The 17,493-nt window shown below is 44.4% G+C and overlaps 1 protein-coding gene across 2 annotated transcripts in view; it reads left to right on the top strand.

Moving 5' to 3' along the window:
- DCTN2 (dynactin subunit 2) overlaps nt 1-15,932 on the top strand; it is a 71,309-nt gene extending 55,377 nt beyond the window's left edge. For both annotated transcript variants that reach the window (XM_053297763.1, XM_053297764.1), the window contains 8 exons: nt 265-418; nt 8,944-9,009; nt 9,897-9,935; nt 12,483-12,560; nt 12,685-12,756; nt 13,783-13,885; nt 14,017-14,108; nt 15,417-15,932. In XM_053297763.1, the coding sequence (XP_053153738.1) occupies nt 265-418; nt 8,944-9,009; nt 9,897-9,935; nt 12,483-12,560; nt 12,685-12,756; nt 13,783-13,885; nt 14,017-14,108; nt 15,417-15,503 (691 nt within the window). In that variant the 3' untranslated portion in view covers nt 15,504-15,932. The remainder of the gene's footprint in view (nt 1-264; nt 419-8,943; nt 9,010-9,896; nt 9,936-12,482; nt 12,561-12,684; nt 12,757-13,782; nt 13,886-14,016; nt 14,109-15,416) is intronic.
- Nucleotides 15,933-17,493: the final 1,561 nt, after the last annotated feature.

The raw sequence follows: 17,493 nt of genomic DNA, 5'->3' as shown, positions 1-17,493 counted from the left end.
CTCTATAATGGCCTCTTTCGGGCTCAAGCCTACAGTGAAGCAGCAGCTTGGTAAAAAGGAGTAGGATTATCCCCACAGAGAAACTGGCATGATGCAGAAGGAAGTTGTTTTCCCACCCCTTCGAATTATGCCTTTGTTTATGTCCCTCTTTATTCCAATTTGTGAGCTGAAATCTGGAACAGCAGGTGGTAGGTACTGCAGCCGACATAGGGTGGGATCAAATGGACGTGCCCTGTAAATGCTTGTACCCTTTCAACTTACCAGGCGTTTACTCATTCAACTGGAAGCTGCCAAGAGCGTGAAAGCCACTCCTGCCGGTGGGAAGAGCCCTGCGAAAGCCCCAGCTGCTACAGGGAACACAGTAACTTATGAGCTGCACTCTCGACCTGAGCAGGACAAATTCTCTCAGGCTGCCAAGGTAACCGCAGGAAGCACTTTCTCTTGGGAGACCACAAGGGGGTAGAGTAGGATGACCACAGACGTCCCCTTGGTAGAGCAAGCTGGGGGTGGGTGGGGGCAGGATTGTTCAGAAGTGTCCACATCACATTAAGTCCAAGCATATTTCTCTCTCTCCTGGGATGTGCTCTGCAAACTGAAGAAGAAGAAGAAGAAAGAACAAGCCGCCTCAAATCTCTTGGGGTGTTTCAGTGTGAATTTGGAAAAACAAAACTGCTGTAGACAGCACTGATTTGGCTCACGCCTTCATAAGCACAAACACGCACATGTAGCATGACAGGGCTGCTGTGGAATGAGGTACGATGCTTCCGGGCATCCATTCAGTGCTCCTTCCATTGTCCCCAATGGAAGGAGCTCTGTGTGGCTGCCCAAAAGCTGCCTTTCCAGCTGAACAGCAGCCACCCCGGCAGATCCCGCACATCGACAGAGGGCAGCCCATCCTGTTGTCCCGTGGGTGTAGATGGGGCCCGTGGAGCTTTTGGAGCAGGATTAGTTTTTGTGAGGCTGCTGCCCCAGGATGATGTTCCTTCCTGTGGAACTGAACCTTGTGTTGGTCATTTGTACTTTCCCTGCACTTCCTCAAGAACCATCTCATTAATGCTTCACCAAGCAATCTCAGTGACTTCATTCAAAATGATTTAGAGTAAATGGAGATACTGACTTTACTTAATTATATAAGAACAGCCCTTTTGGATCAGGCCCAAGGCCATCCAGTCCAGCATCTTGTTTCACACAGTGGCCCACCAGATGCCTCAGAGAAGCCCACAGGCAAGAGCTGAGGGCATGCCCCCTCTTCTACAGTTGCTCCCCTGCGACTGGTATTTAGAGGCATCTTGCTATCCTTTTTAAAGCCATCCGGGCTGGTGGTTGTCACCACATCTTTTGGCAGAGAATTCCATAGGTTAATTATGCATTGTATGAAAAAGTACTTCCTTTTGTTGGTCCTAAATTACTTGGCAATCAGTTTCATGGAATGACTCTGGTTCTAATGTTATGGGAAAGGGAGAAAAAATTATCTCCACTCTCTCCACACCATGCATAATTTTATAGACGTCTATCATGTTGCCCCACAGTCATCTTTTTTTCTAAACTAAAAAGCCCCAGGTGTTATAGGTTTACCTGACAAGGAAGGTACTCTAGGCCTTTGATCGTCTTGGTTGTCTTTTTCTGCATCTTCTTCAGTTCTATAATGTCTTTTTTCTTTCTTTCCGCTTTTTAAAATTTTATTGGTTTTTACAGTATCTTAACAATCCCGTTACATCTAATTAAGTAAATACTGACTTCCCGCTCACCAATCTGTGCGATTCATTAACTATACAAATCAACCATTGCTATAATAATTCAAAGCATATATCCTACACATTACAAACTTGATTTTACCCTACCCGGCCTGCTATTATTACTAAATATCAAACCCTGCTGAAAAATCGATATTAGAAAAATAGTTCTTTAAGTATAGTAAGAATGGTTTCCAATCTTCTTTAAAACATTCCAAGTTTTCATCCCTTAGCAGTACTGTAAGTTTTGCCATCTCCGCATATTCCAAAATTTTTATCAGCCAATCTTCTTTTGAGGGTATTTCATTGTTCTTCCATTTCTGTGCATATAGTATTCTGGCCGCTGTGGTTGCATACATAAAAATTGTTAAATTTCTTCTGGAAAGCTCTCCTTGCGTTATTCCCAGCAGGAAGGATTCTGGTTTCTTAGGAAATGTCATTTAAAATTTTTTCTTCAACTCATTATATATCATATCCCAAAGGGCCTTTGCCTTCCCACAAGACCACCACATATGAAAAAAAGTTCCTTCACAGTGCCCACATTTCCAACATTTGTTTGGAACATTTTTATACATTAATGCTAATTTTTTGGGTGTCAAATACCACCTGTACATCATCTTATAATAATTTTCTTTTAAAGTATAACATGCAGTAAACTTTAAAACCATTTTCCATAATTTTTCCCAAGCTGCCATATCTATATTATGACCCACATCTTGAGCCCATTTTATCATAGTCGTTTTAACCACTTCACCTCTTGTCTGCTCCAGAAGCAGCAGCTTATACATCTTAGAAACTAGTTTTCCGTCATTTTCACACAGCTCCTTCTCAAATCTCGACATTTGATCCGCAAATCCAACTTTAAGATCTTTCTTATAGATTTCATTTAACTGATGGTACTGAAACCAGTTACTAACCAGATTTTGTACTTCATTTAGGTTTTTTAACTTACAGTCCTTTTCTTGGAAACATAACAAATCCCTATAGGTACCCCATTCAGGTTGCATATTTATCTCTTTACGTGCTAAAGCTTCAATCAGGGATAGTCATAATGGAGTTTTAGATTCCAACATTTTTTATATTTTACCCACATTCCCATTAGACTCCTTCTTACATAGTGATTAAGAAAATCTTTATGCACTTTACTTTTATCATACCACAGATATGAATGCCATCCAAACCTTCTATCGAATCCTTCCAGATCAAGTATTCTGGGATTTCTTAATGTTATCCATTCTTTTAACCACGTCAAACAAACAGCATCAAAATACAACCTTAAATCTGGCAGGGTAAGACCACCTCTTTCTTTAGCATCTGTTAAATTTTAAAATTTAATTCTTGGTCTTTTCCCTTGCCAAACAAATTTAGTTATGTCCTTTTGCCAATGCTTGAAACAAGTTAAGGTGTTAATTATAGGAATAGTCTGAAAAAGAAAGAGCATTTTAGGTAAAACATTCATCTTCACAATTGAAATTCTTCCCATTAAAGATAAGTTCATTCTAGTCCATCTTTGCAAGTCAGTTTTTACTGTATTCCATATTTTGATATAATTATTTGAAAACAACAAAGGGTTTTTGTTTGTCAACCAGACGTGCAAGTATTCAATTTTCATTTCCACTTTCAGCTCACTTATTTCAAAAAATCTGTCATTAGATTTCTGGTCCATATTTTTTGTCAACACCTTCGTTTTAATCTTATTTATATAAAACCCGGCCAGTTGGCCAAATTGTTGTATTTTTTCCAAGAGTCTTCCGATCTTCTCTAATGGATTTTCTAGAAAAAACACTACATCATCCGCAAAGGCTCTCAGTTTATACTCCTGTTTCCCCACTTTCGGGCCTTGTATTTGATCATCTTCTCTAATATTTCTACAAAGCAGTTCCAGTACTAATATAAAAAGTAATGGGGAAAGTGGACAGCCTTGTCTAGTTCCTTTTTGTATTTTATAATTATCTAATAGTTCCCCATTTATAATAATTTTAGCATATTGCTCCAAATATATTGTCTTAATAGCCCTAATAAAATTATTTCCAACTCCCATTACATCCAGTAGCCTCGACATAAACTGCCAGGAGACATTATCAAATGCTTTCTCTCCATCCAGAAAGATCATAGCTATCTGTTTATCATTATGTTTTTCGTAAAACTCCAATACATTCAAGACTGTTCTCACATTATCTCTTAATTGCCATTTTGGCAAAAAGCCTGCTTGATCTTCATGAATAAAAAGTCTTAATACAACCTTCATTCATGCCAAAATGGCGGCAAAAATTTTATAATCATTATTTAAGAGTGAGATTGGCCTGTAGTTCTTGACTTGCGTTAAATCTTGATCCGGTTTTGGAATTGCTGCAATATTGGCATACTTCCAAGACTCCGGCATAATTCCTCTTTGCAAAATATCATTCATCGTCCATTGTAAAGGCTGTAATATTTGATCTTTAAAAGATTTGTAGTACAAAGCTGGTAACCCATCGGGCCCTGGCGCCTTATTAGCTTAGCTTTGATGTATTACTTCTGTTATTTCCATTATTGATATCGGTGCATTCATAATTTCTATATGATCCTTAGAAAGTTTTGGAATATTTTGTGTCTTGAGAAATTTGTCGATTTTATATCTTCTGCTTTGTTTCCTTTATACAATTCAGAATAGTATCTAAAGAATTCCCTTTTTATTTCCTTTTCGTCATAGGAAAGCCCATTTTTTGTTAATATCTTGGATATATACATATCGGGTTTGTTTGCAAATTCAAATGACTTTTGCTTCGCATATTTTAGGTTGCGTTCAACTTCATTTAATAATAACATAGAGAGCTACTGCTGAAGCACTTTAATGACTTGAATAGTCTTCTTCTTGTCCTTAGCCCATAGAAGTTCTCTTTCTTTTTTAGAAATCTCCATCAATAATCCCTCTTTTTTCAGTCCCCTTTGTTTTTTAAGGTATGCATTTTGTTGTATAAAAAAACCTCTCATAACCGCTTTTCCTGCATCCCAAACTATTTTATTGTCCATTCCTTGGTTTAAATTCAATTCAGAATAGTCCTTTATCTTTCTTTTGGCTTTCTCCACAACTTCCGCTTTTTTCAGCAAGTATTCATTCAGTCTCCAGCGAAAGGGAACCGTTCCCTTCTTCTTCCATGTAAAGCAAATTGCATTATGATCTGAAAAGGTTCTGGGCAAAATATCCATTCTTTTTATACATGGCGTAGTAGATTTAGATGTCCAGACCTTATTTATCCTTGATTGAGATTTGTATCTTTCAGAGAAATAAGTATATTCCTTTGCATTTGAGTTTTTGATTCGCCACAAGTCATAGAGATCCATATGTTCTACTAAATCAAAAAAAGCTTTAGGTAGCCTGCCTTGCAGATTCCTTTCAGACGTATCAGATTTTCTATCCAAGGATGTAGAGACAACTCCATTAAAATCTCCCAGTAAGACTAAATTAGCATTCGTCTTTTTTTTTTTTTTAGGCATGGTGACCAGAACTGTACACAGTATTCCAAATGTGACCGCACCATATATTTGTATAAGGGCATTATGATATTAGCAGTTTTATTTTCAGTCCTCTTCCTAATGACTCCAAGCTTGAAATTAGCCTCTTTCACAGCTGCTGCACGTTGTGTGGATACTTTCAATGAGCTGTCCACCACAACCCCAAGATCTCTCTCCTCGTCAGTCGCTGACAGGTCAGACCCCAGTCAGTGTATATGTGAAGTTGGAGTTTGTTGCTCCAATATTCATCACTTTACACTTTCTAATAATGAACCACATCTGCCATTTTGTTCCCCATCATACAGCATATTTCCCTAACATACAGCAGCATATCTCCCAGTTTGGAGATATCCTTTTGGAGCTCTTCTCAATCTCTTTTGGTTTTCACTACCCTAGTTTGGTGTCATCTGCAAATCTGGCCACCTCGCTGCTTACCCCAACTCTTAGATCATTCATGAATAACGTTAAAAGGCACTGGTCCCAGTACAGATCTCTGGGGGATCCCACTTCTTACTTCCCTCCATTTAGGGAACTGTCCATTTATACCTACTCTCTGTTTCCTGTCCTTCAACCAGTTACCAATCCGCACATGTTCCTGTCCTCTTATCCCATGACTCTCAAGAGTCTTTGATGAGGAATTTTGTTGAAAGCTTTTTGAAAGTCCAAGTATACCATGTCAACTGGATCACCTTTATTCACACACCTGCTGACACTCTCAAAGAGCTCCAGAAGGTTAGTGAGGCAAGAAGCCATGCTGGTTTTCCTTCAGCAGGGCCTGTTCTAGGACTTCTTCTATATATGCTTAACAGTTTTATCTTTTAGAATGCTTTCCATCAATTTGTCCGGCACAGACGCTAAGCTAACTGGCCTGTAATTTCCCAGATCCCCCTGGGTCCCTTCTTGAAAATCCGTGTTACGTTAGCTACTTTCCAGTCCTAAAGTACAGAGCCTGATTGTAGGGATACATTACATATTTTTGCAAGGAGGTTGGCTATTTCACATTTGAGTTCTTTAAAGACTCTCGGGTGGGAGCCATCTTGCCCTGGTGATTTGTTGATTTTTAATTTATCCAGACAGTTTAGAACAGGGTTTCTTAACCTTGGACCCCCAGATGTTGTTGGACTACAACTCCCATCATCCCCAGACATGGCCTTTGTGGCTGATGGGAGTTATAGTCCAATAACATCTGGGGGCCCAAGGTTAAGAAACCCTGGTTTAGAACATAATCTCTCATCACTGTTATCTGACTCAGTTCTTTATCCTCTGTCTCTGAGAAGCTCGGTTCAGGCATGGGTATATGCTCAGTATCCTCTGCCGTCAAGACAGAGACAAAGAACTCATTTAGCTTCTCTGCAATCTCCATATCTTCAATAATCCCTTTCACTCCCTCATCATCTAACAGACCAATTGGCTTCCTGGCAGGTTTCCTGCGTATGATGTATTTAAAGAAGTTTTTGTTATTCCCCTTGATGCTTTTAGCTAAATGTTCCTCAAGCTCTCATTTCGCTTCCCTTATTTTCTCTTTGAATTTATTTTGCCAGAGTTTGTGTTCCTTTCTGTTCTGTTCATTTGCTGAGGCCTTCCAATTTCTGAAAGAATTCTTCTTCCCCTTTATAGTTTCCTTGACTTTACTTCTTAGCCATGCTGGCATCTTCACAGACTTGGAGGTACCTTTCCTCCTTTTTGGTATACATTCTAACTGGGCTTCTATTATTGTGGTTTTAAATAAACTCCATGCATTCTAGAGCGGTGACTCTCTTGATTTTTCCTTTTAGTGTTCTTTTCACCAAACTCCTCATTTTAGATGTTTCCTTTCTGAAGTTCCAAGTGTCTGTGTTAGACTTCCTTGGTGATTCTCTCCTTGCATATATGCTGAATTTGATTACACTATGGTCACTGTTCCCTAAAGGTTCCATGACACTGACATCTCGCATCAGGTCCTGTCTAAGATTGCCTTCTTTCTGGTTGGTTCCATGAGCAACTGTTCTAGGGCACAGTCATTTAGCACATCTAGAAATTTGGCCTCTGTCATTACCTGTATGTGAATTTATCCAGTCTATGTGTGGGAAATTGAAATCACCCATTATTACAGCTCTGTCTCTCTTTGACACCTCCCTGATTTCCTTCTGCAACTCCCAGTCACTGTCAGTGTTTTGATCAGGAGGGTGATAGCACATCCCTAGTAGCACATTTCTTTTCAGGCCTTGTATTGTCACCCAGAGTTTCTGTGGAGGACTCTGGTCTTTCTAGGTTTTCTAGCTTGTTAGAATCTATCCTTTCTTTTACAGTTCTACTCCACCTCCAAGGCGCCCCTTCCTGTCCTTTCTATAGAGTTAATATCCAGGAAGAACCGTGTCCCACCAGGAAGAACCGTCTCCCACTGGTTCTCACTGTTCCACCATGTTTCCATCACACCTACCAAATCGATGTTTTCATTAGCAACCCAGCACTCCAGCTTGCCCCATCTTGACTTGGAGGCTTCTTGCACTGGCATATAAGCACCTATACGCTGAATCTCTTCCCTGTTGTGTGCTATCTTTCTTATGGCCATTTGATTTCTTTGACCAGCTGGCACAGCCTTCTGTCTGCTCTTTACCTCGTTTTACTCTGTCTCCTTCTGGGTTTAACTGAAGCATTTACACCCTCACACATTAAGGGAGTCTTAAGAAAAAAGAAAACTTTTGTTTTTAGTTGATGCAGGCATGCATTGCAACAGCCATCATCTTAGGAACGGCATTCCTCATTCTCTCACTTGCACACAGCATTTTAGAAGTGTATAATGCCCTGCCCATCTTAGATTTAAGATCTTTATTCTTAACTGTCAACATAAGTTTTAAACCAAGTAATCTAACTTATTTGAGTACATGCTGTAGCCCAGCTCCTTAGTCAGGGTCGTAGTAGCATACGGCTCAGAGCCCCCCAGAACGTGGATCACAGCCCCACAGGGGTTACTGAGAGAAGGGAGTTGTAATCCTGGTCCCAAAACACAATGCAGCCATTAAAACTGCTAGGAAGGAGCTGAGCGGGGAGAAGTGATGGGGAAGGAGTTGAGTGGATGCCGAATAAGAGACATGGGGGTGCAGGAGACTCATCGATGTGCCAAATGATACTTATTGTGTTGGCAGAGAACTGTGGGAGGGAGGGAGTGACTTCCCGTGAGGGGAATGCTGAGCGGGAGGAATGTCAAGGGAGCAGTCGGGGAGCAAGGGGTGGTCGTCCTGGGAAAGAACCTGCAAGGAGCAGAGGGATCTTTGCCATTCAATTGAAATGCTCAATGCTGCCATGTTTAGATAGATATCTAGATAGTGAGCTGTAAGCTTTTGCAAGGTTTTGAACAGCTGAGTTTTCCATCTGGAATTAAGTGATCACGCAGGAGTTTTGTGCCTGAGGTGGAAAGTCCAAAAGGCGCTCGCCCCCTCTCCCAGGACAGATGCATATATGCCAATGGCCATTGAGCCCCGTCTGTCAGGACCTTTTCCTGTATAGGCCTCCCTGAGGGGAACTAGATGTCCTCCAGGTAGCATGTTCTTGCATTGGCTTGTGCAGGAGAATTTCCCAGTGGCTGGGCCCTTCTGCCCTTAATGGCACCTAGAAATCTGCTGTTTGGGGCAGAGGAAAAATCCAAAACTGCTTTCCTCTGAAAATCAAGGTGGCTTCTGGACAGGCAACAGAGGAAGGAGGAACTGCTCTCACTTGCTGCTTCTGGTCTCTCTAGATTGCAGAACTGGAGAAGCGCTTGGCTGAGCTGGAAGCCACAATTCGCTGTGAGCAGGATGCCCAGGTGAGCATTGTTGGGGCAGCGGAGGTGCTTGGCACAGGATGAATGCAGGGGGCGGGGAGGCGGGGAATGGGAATCGCCGCCTAGTGGGCCAAGACTGACAGGCCCATGGCCTCCATTCATTAGCACTGCCTGAGGCATGAGGTTTAGGATATTTCTCTGCCCATGGTGCTGTTTATGAGAAAAGACGCCGCCCCCTTGGGCCTCTGAACAGGTTTGAACACTGGGAGGTTTGACCGAAGGCGGGCGGGGTTGCACTTTAAGGGCAGGGGAGTGTGCACTTACCCCTCCCTCTGCTTTTCCCCTGCCTGCACTTGGTATTTTCAAAGTCCTACGGGGCAGCAGCATACCTCCCTGCCGCCCCATCCACTCCCTGGAAGTAACTGGTGTGAGTGCGCACATTGGGCACGAGCCTGCCCGACGTGCGCGAGCCCGGCATGCGCCTGTGCGCCAGTCACTTCCACCCAGGGAGTGGACAGGGCAGCAGGGAGGTATGCTGCCGCCCCGTAGGACTTTGCAAATACCGAGAGCCGGCAGGGAAAAAGTGGAGGGAGGGGTAAGTTCACCCTCCCCAGTCCCAGCTGTAATGCAGCAGTTGTGTGTACTTTCTTTCTCCTGTGCCATTGTACTTTCTCTGATCAGTGCCATTGATTCATTCAGGCCAACCCAGGTTCTAGTGCCCTGGGGGAGAAAGAAACCCACTTGAGCTCGGGAAGCAGTGAAACTGACGGCCCCTGGTTTTAGAGCAGAAGGTTCCAGGAGAGTCCCCTGCCTGAAACTTTGGAGAGCCACTGCCAGTCAGAGTGGACAATATTGAGCTAGCTGGACCAAGGGTCTGACTCGGTCGGACTATTCTAATTTATTTATTTTTTGTCTTCTTCTCTCTCTAGAATCCTCTGGCTATAGGACTGCAGGGATCCAGTCTCATGGTGAGGCATTCACTGGATCTTCTTGGGATAAGGAAAGATTCAGAGGGGATGCCTGTTTGTAAGATTTGGGTGGGAGGGTCAGTTTCTTCTAAGGGTGCAGGGAGGCTCTATGTGGATGGATGGGTGCTGGGCAGTCTGTCTGCCTATCTCTCTGTCTCATGGTGTATACAACATATGCGGTCTGTGGTAGAGTATGGAATAACCAAAACTCACAAACCCCCATTCATATAAAATAGCAGCCTAACACCTTCATACCTCGAGAGCCTATCCGACTGGGAAAGTTGTAAAAAGCCAGTTGAAATGCAGAAGTGCAAATGTATAGATGCAGCCTGATGAGCTCCAGGAAAAGAGAACTCTGTAACCTCAATGGCACCGCTCAGTTTTGGGACACTCCCAAGACAACCCTCCTGTGGGTGGAGAACCCTCTGCAAGGCATCCCAAGTTGATCTTGACTCGTCAGGGTGGCCCCAAACACCTGGTTCTCCTCACGATTGTCTCTGTCTCCTTAGAGCAGACCTAGATGTCAGACCTTTCTCTGGCTCTCCCCTCTTCCTGGTAATGTTAGTATAGCACAATGCTTGGTGTGACGTCATGGCAGTGCACATTTCTCCACCCTCCTGCCACCACCACAATGATGTTGTTTCATGCATTGCGTTTGTTACCAGGGAAAGGGGAGAAAGAGGCAAAGCTACAATAGCACTCTGTCTCTTGTAACAGCAACTTTCCTAAACCCTCAGGAAAGTTGTTTTGCACTTTGAGAACTGTCATATTAAGACTTTGGAAAGGCCAGGAGGTCTGTGGAATGCAGAAGTTGCCTCTTAAATTTTTGGGGCTTTTGCAGATGCTGCCTCCATTGGGTTTGTTTTCCTTTTTTACTTTTACTTTTACTTTTCTTTCTTTTTTTTTAAAGTACTGTTTCACTGCCTTGAGAATGCAAATCTTTTTTTTAAAAAAACATGTTTTTTAAAGGAGGAAAAATAAAAGTCAAATCTGAGATTTTTCCAGAATCTGATGTGCTAGACACCACGTACTGCTAGTTGGGGAGCAATTGTGGAGAAATGCATTTCTAAACTCCCTGCTAGTAGGAATTCCAAGCTTTGAGATTTGGCACATACCTACTTGTTAGAGCTCCCAAGTTTTGCTCTAGGTATTGGAATGGTTACATCTATATCCATGTCTCTATCAGTGCTGCAGTTTCAAACAACTCTGCAGCACCACTTGGAAGACTAGTTCTCAGCTGAAGTTATTTTTCACTTGGGCCTTAATTCTTCTTCCTAAAATCAAACATCGGTCTGGTAATATCCTACAGATAGAATTAAAAAAACACCCAGACTTTCACATTTAAAATTGGCCATAGGCACACTTTGAGCCATTTAGTCAAGGAGCTAGGTCTGTGGAAGATTTCAGATAGCCCTTTAGCTGTGGAATTACTATTTGGCCTTGGGCAAGTCACTGTTTTTTAGCCTAGTTCCCCAGTTGGTAACGTAGAAGGTCATGCATAGAACCATTTACTATGGCACTGGGGAGGGCTGGTGGGTTAGGAGCCCACCTCCCCACAGATGATCCTGCTGCTCCTCGTCCCTCTGCCACCCACGCACTCACAGGAGCGCTGGGGCAGCGAGCAGCAGAGCTGGGATCTGGAGGAGGAAGATCCGGCATCCTATAGGGCATTGCACAAAGAGCATGGTGCATTGGGGATTTCCTCACTTCTGGGCGCTCCTTCCACCCAGCTCTATGGACGCTTGGGCTACAGGCCGCCTGAGCATCCACACGACTAGCGGGGGAGAGGTAGAAGGGCGCACATGTTCTTCTACCTCACTTTTAACCTAGGTATACAACCTGGGCTACCTGGCGGATTTCATGACCTGTGCCTTACCAGGCAGAGCAGTTCTAGCTCAGGAAGGGCTGATGGTGAGAACGACCTCTAGGTATAGGCATAATCTACCTAACAAAAATTGCTGTAATATCAGGCAGGAAATGAACATTGCAAAACATGGCATAAAAGGTTCATTGGCTAACCACTGCGTGTTTGCTTGGAGTCCTTCCTTGCCATTGTTGAGTTGCTATGATGTCACAGAAGATTCATGAGCATTCTAACTAAAGAAGGAAAATAACAATCTGTAGAATGCTGATGCGATGACGATACAACGGCCGATATTTATATATTGCTTTTCAACAAAAGTTCCCAAAGTGATTTACCTAGAGAAATAAAAATAAATAAAGATGGATCCCCAAAGAGCTCACAATCTAAAAAAATAATTTTTTGTTTATCAAAAAATTGATAAACAATGCAGGTGCTGAGCCGGAAAGGGAAGGTGGATTGGATGAGGACAAATGTCCTACAGGGCCTGGGCATAGGAAGGAGGCCGTGTTCTGCAGATGGGCCAATGAGGTCTGGACATTTGGAGGAACTGTGGATCAGGGAGCCCAAGGGAGAGAGCAGAATGAATGAGGGGGGTCAGTTCCACATATGGACTTGAATGAGGCAAATGTTTGCCTCCAGTATTAATTCTAATCTGCATTTCCCATGACTTATCCTGTCCACAGGAAACCGTAGAAATCTTGCAGGCCAAAGTTAGTTCCTTAGACATGGCGTCCTTGGACCAGGTGGAGGCCAGGCTACAGGTGGGTCAGCACTTTGCATGCTCTTATCAGCCTTGGAAATCTGAGCTGTGTGGAGCGTGGCCTGGGAGCTCTGGGAGCTCAGGCGGGATCCAGCTCCCTTAACCAGCAAGTCTTTCATCCCTAGAGCGTCTTGGGCAAAGTGAATGAGATCGCCAAGCACAAAGCAGCCGTGGAGGATGCGGACACCCAAAGCAAGGTGAGGCTCCTTGGTTCTCCATCGCTGAGCCCATGAGAACTCACAGTGCTTCTGTGGAAGCCAGGTTCAGACCGTAAGCATCTTGGAATGATAGATGTTCAGAAGTCAGAGTGTGCGTGTGCACGTGAGAGAGCCCATGTTGGGTCTGTGTGATTCCTGCTGGCAAAGAAAATTGGTGTGCTAGATTCATTAGGGGTTTTGCCAACTCTGGAAGGAACAATTGAGTGGATGAGTTGATCACCTCAGTTATGGATGTTCTGAGCAGGAGAACAGGATTGATTCCTTATTCAATCTCTTGTAAAGGGCTTGAAAAAGATCCCCTGTGTGAATTAGAAACACAGGAAGCTGCCATATACTGAGTCAGACCATAGGTCCACCTCACTAAGTATTGTCTACACAGACTGGCAGCGGCTTCCCCAAGGTTGCAGGCAGGAGTCTCTCTCTCAGCCCTATCTTGGAGAAGCCAGGGAGGGAACTTGGAACCTTCTGCTCTTCCCAGAGCGGCTCCATCCCCTGAGGGGAATATCTCGCAGTGCTCACACTTCTAGTCTCCCTTTCATATGCAACCAGGGAGGACCCTACTTAGCTAAGGGGACACGTCATGCTTGCTACCACAAGACCAGCTCTCCTCTGCTGCCACTCATTCTAGTCCTTCCTCAGAATTCTTTGGGGCAAAGGTGTAAGTTTTGAGAGTAGCTTCTTGCTGCTGGTCGACGCTTGCCTCACTCAGCAGTTAACGACAGAGCTGAACATGTGAAATAACTGCAGTGAAGAGCATGGCATTCTGATGAGCTAGTAAAGTTCTGCTGGTGGAGTTAGATCATCACAGCCATCAGATGATAAACAGGCCTGTGTGAACTGGCCTTGTCTTGACTGCCATGACCAACTAAATTTCCAGGACCCAACTGAATTGCTTAAAAAAAAATGATGTGGAGGAATGCCCGTGGGGGTGCAGAGCTGAGAGGCGCAAAGGGCAGACCTGTTACCTGCCTTGCCCAGAACGCCCATCCTTTCCCCCCACTGCAGGTGCATCAGCTCTATGAGATGGTGCAGCGCTGGAGCCCTCTGGCCAGCACCCTCCCTGAGGTGGTGCAGCGCCTGGTCACGGTGCGGCAGTTGCATGAACAAGGTGAGCGCCTGGATCAGAAGGAGGCTCCCCTGTGAGTCAAGCCTGAACTCGGGGATGCCGAAGGATGCCTTGGCCTTCGGGCTTCCCTCCGCCCCTGTCCTGTGCTGAGCCTTGGTTCTTGTCTGTTACAGCCATGCAGTTTGGGCAGCTCCTGACTCATTTGGACACCACCCAACAGATGATTGCTAATTCCCTGAAGGACAATGCTACTCTGCTAACACAGGTGGGACTGGGAGTTCTGGGAACAATTTGTGACCTGTACAAACTGGTCAGCTGGGATGAGGCAAAGATGCAGTCAGCCATATGCCAAGAACGCTACTAACTGTGCTGCACCCAAAAGAGCCACTTCTTTTTTCAGAGAGAGCATACCCAGGGCCTGCTATTCTGTGGGAGCATAGGAAAAGATTCTGGGCACAGAATTGATTCACTTCCTGGCAATGCCAGCTTTCATTTTTATGGATTTTTTTTAAAAAGCAAGTTTCTAGCCCTGATGAATACAAAGTTATTCTTGAAGGTGTGTGGGCTGTGCTTGCTCAAACCCCAGAAGCCAAGAATGGGCTGAATAAGATTGTTCTGGGGTGGAGCCTCACTGTTTGTATATCTTCTCCCCATGACTAGCGGAACTAGAATAAATTATGTAAAAATGTGAAAAATGTATAATAAATTATGCATGAGAGAAATGCACACTTGCTCAATATTATATAGGTCAGAGTATTCAGCCAAGAAGTTCAGTTGCCTTGGATCAGGTTTTTCTTTTGTTGTTTAAAAGCATGAAGGATATAACCCACCCCTCTGCTTCCCTCCCCTGATCTCTGGCCACTAGATACATCCTCACCATACCCTGCTTGTGTACCTCTTGGCCTGTCCCGGGAATGTGTGGTTCTTAACCTTTGTGAAAACGTCTCCCTCAGCTGGTTGTTAAAGAGAGACCTTTATCTCCTCCTGGAATACTAGACCAGTGAGCACATCTTAATTGGTTTAAGCCTTGTGTTGGTGTCGTATAGTAAGTCTAGTATTGTCTAGGGCAAGCAGAAACAGGGATAGTTGTAGTATCCATGGTATTAAGGAAAGAACTGTACAAATGTAAGGTGTGGTGTATTCATTGCTTTAGTGCTTCAGGAGGAGATGAAGAGGGGCTGTTCAACATAGGAACATAGGAAGCTGCCATATACTGAGTCAGACCATTGGTCTATCTAGCTCAGTATTGTCTACACAGACTGGCAGCGGCTTCTCCAAGAGGGTAGGCAGGAAGCTCTCTCAGCCCTATCTTGGAACTGCTGCCAGGGAGGGAACTTGGAACCTTCGGCTCTTCTCAGAGCGGCTCCATCCCCTGAGGGGAATATCTTATAGTGCTCACACATCAAGTCTCCCATTCATATGTAACCAGGGCAGACCCTGCTTAGCTATGGGGACAAGTCATGCTTGCTACCACAAGACCAGCTCTCCTCTCCTCTCCAACACTGGCCATTTGAGTCGACCTTGTTCTTCAGCTTCCCCACCTGACTGCCTCCTCTCCACACTCTCTCCCTAGGTTCAGAAGACCATGAAGGAGAACCTGGCTGCCGTGGAGGACAACTTTTCCAGCATTGCTGCACGGGTGCAGAAGCTTGCCAAGTGAATCTCCTTCTCTCAGTCTACAAAGGCAGGGCAGAGAGGTTTTGCCCACTGTCCAAACACTCACTAACCGCTCCGTCCCTTCCCTACCTCTGCACCTTTTCTTGCGCGCTCTTAGCGGGAGTTCAGCCTTCAACCTGGCTGGTGAACAGAGTGCTTGTCCGCTCTGAGGGCAGGCGCCACCCCTCCCTAACCTCTGCCAATGTTTTGTTGCCCCCTGGAGATGCTGTTTGAAGGGGACAACCCTGCATTCCAAACGAGAGGGAGGGGCTGGGGGAAGGAGCCATCCCTTGCATATCTACCTGAGGAGGTGCATCAGCTGCTTGGCCCCAAACAAGGAGCCTTTTACTCAGAAAGGTGTCTGACCCCTTGACCTGGCATGGAGGTGGATTGTATTGTATAATTATATACTGTCATTAAACACTTGTGCTTACTGGTCTGCCTTTTGAGATGCAGGGTGGGATTACTCCCTGGCTGGGCAATGTGTCTTGAGCTTGCCTTTCTGATGGAGCTTCCAGAGTTGAGTTCAGTCCTTGACAGCTGTGTCCTCTTTCACCTGTGAGAAAGAGGCATCGACTCTTTCCGCTCTCTTCCTCCCAGGGAAGCCTTACAGCCAGTGTTGCAGCCAAAGGCCACTGCAGCTGGGAATTATGGGAGTTGTAGTCAGCAGCATTTGGGAATCTGTGTTACAGGGAACACTGCACACAATCTACATCAGACTCCTAGGATTGCTAAGAACTGATGCCTGCTCACTTGAAATCACCTATAGCAGTTCTGCATTATGCTGCAGTTGGGTTTGGTACAAGTACACTAGTGTTACCCTGGTCTTTTGCTTGGCAAACACAGGAAGTGTGAATGAAAAGTGGAGTATAAATCCATGTAAGGAAAAATGAAGTGACAGGTGTGTGGCCTTAAGCAGAACTAGGAGTGGGGAGACCTGGTTTCAATTTCTATTTGGCCATGAAGTTCACAGGGCGACCAGTTGCTATATTTCAGCATAACCTGCCTCCCAGGGTTAGGGCGAGGATAAAATGGGAACGACGAGAGTTATGTATGCTGCCTTGAGCTTCTTGGAGGAAAGGCAAGACAAAAGTGTTAGAAAATAGAAGATGGAAAATCCTCCTTTTAACGGACCTTGGAAGCCCTGATTTTGGGCCGTAGCTGCACCATGTGCGCGTATGCGTACACACACACAGACACACACACACAAACATTTTGGATCTCTGTCCCGCCACTTGCCTCTTAATTGCCATCAGGATAACTTGCAACATATAAGCCATACTTGAAACAACACAGAAGTACAGTAACATTCATCCCCAAGCTTAAAACAAAATCTTAACCGCTTCCAAGGTTTTGTAATTTTCAAGCATTGACACACCTGTCATTCACATTTCTGTGTCTGCTGCAGGAAATCTTGGTGTACCCCCAGCAAACTCAATTGGTGCATAAAGTTGGAGTGCCTCTTGTATGCTGAGCTGTGATGTATGCCAAGGAAACCCAAATGCTGTTATATATAACTAGCTTATGCAAATTTGCATGTTCCTATATTTTTGTACAATTTATTTGATTTCTTGGATGAGTACTCAAAGGAATTTGTGCTTCTCTGATGCCTGGAGCCGAGGACATCTCTCATTGGGTTATCATGTCCACGTGCTCCCAGGCAGGACTAATCAAAATTAGTTACTAGGCTTAAGAGCCCCGGACGGATAACCCCGCCCAGTTCTTTTAGTCCTGCAGTTGCACCTAGGCAGAGATTGTTCGTATTGCTCTTGCAAATCTTGTTTGTCTCTTGCTTACTTCTTTGTGGTATTTCTCCTCGTACTTGGACTTTTACTTTATTCCTTACTTAGTTTACTTAGTATAAAAACAAACAAACAAAAACCCCGCCCTTTCCTTCCTGCTCTTTTTGCTATCCTCCTCAACTGTCGTTTCTCCATTTCCCTGCACAATGGAGCGTCGCCAGGCTATTAGACGCATTTTAGTGCCCAGTGGAG

The sequence above is a fragment of the Hemicordylus capensis genome, chromosome 2 (assembly GCF_027244095.1).
Source record: "Hemicordylus capensis ecotype Gifberg chromosome 2, rHemCap1.1.pri, whole genome shotgun sequence".
NCBI classification, from domain to species: Eukaryota; Metazoa; Chordata; class Lepidosauria; order Squamata; family Cordylidae; genus Hemicordylus; species Hemicordylus capensis.
The sequence above is the reverse complement of the archived record's forward strand: the minus strand, read 5'-3'. Positions and strand labels throughout refer to the sequence as shown.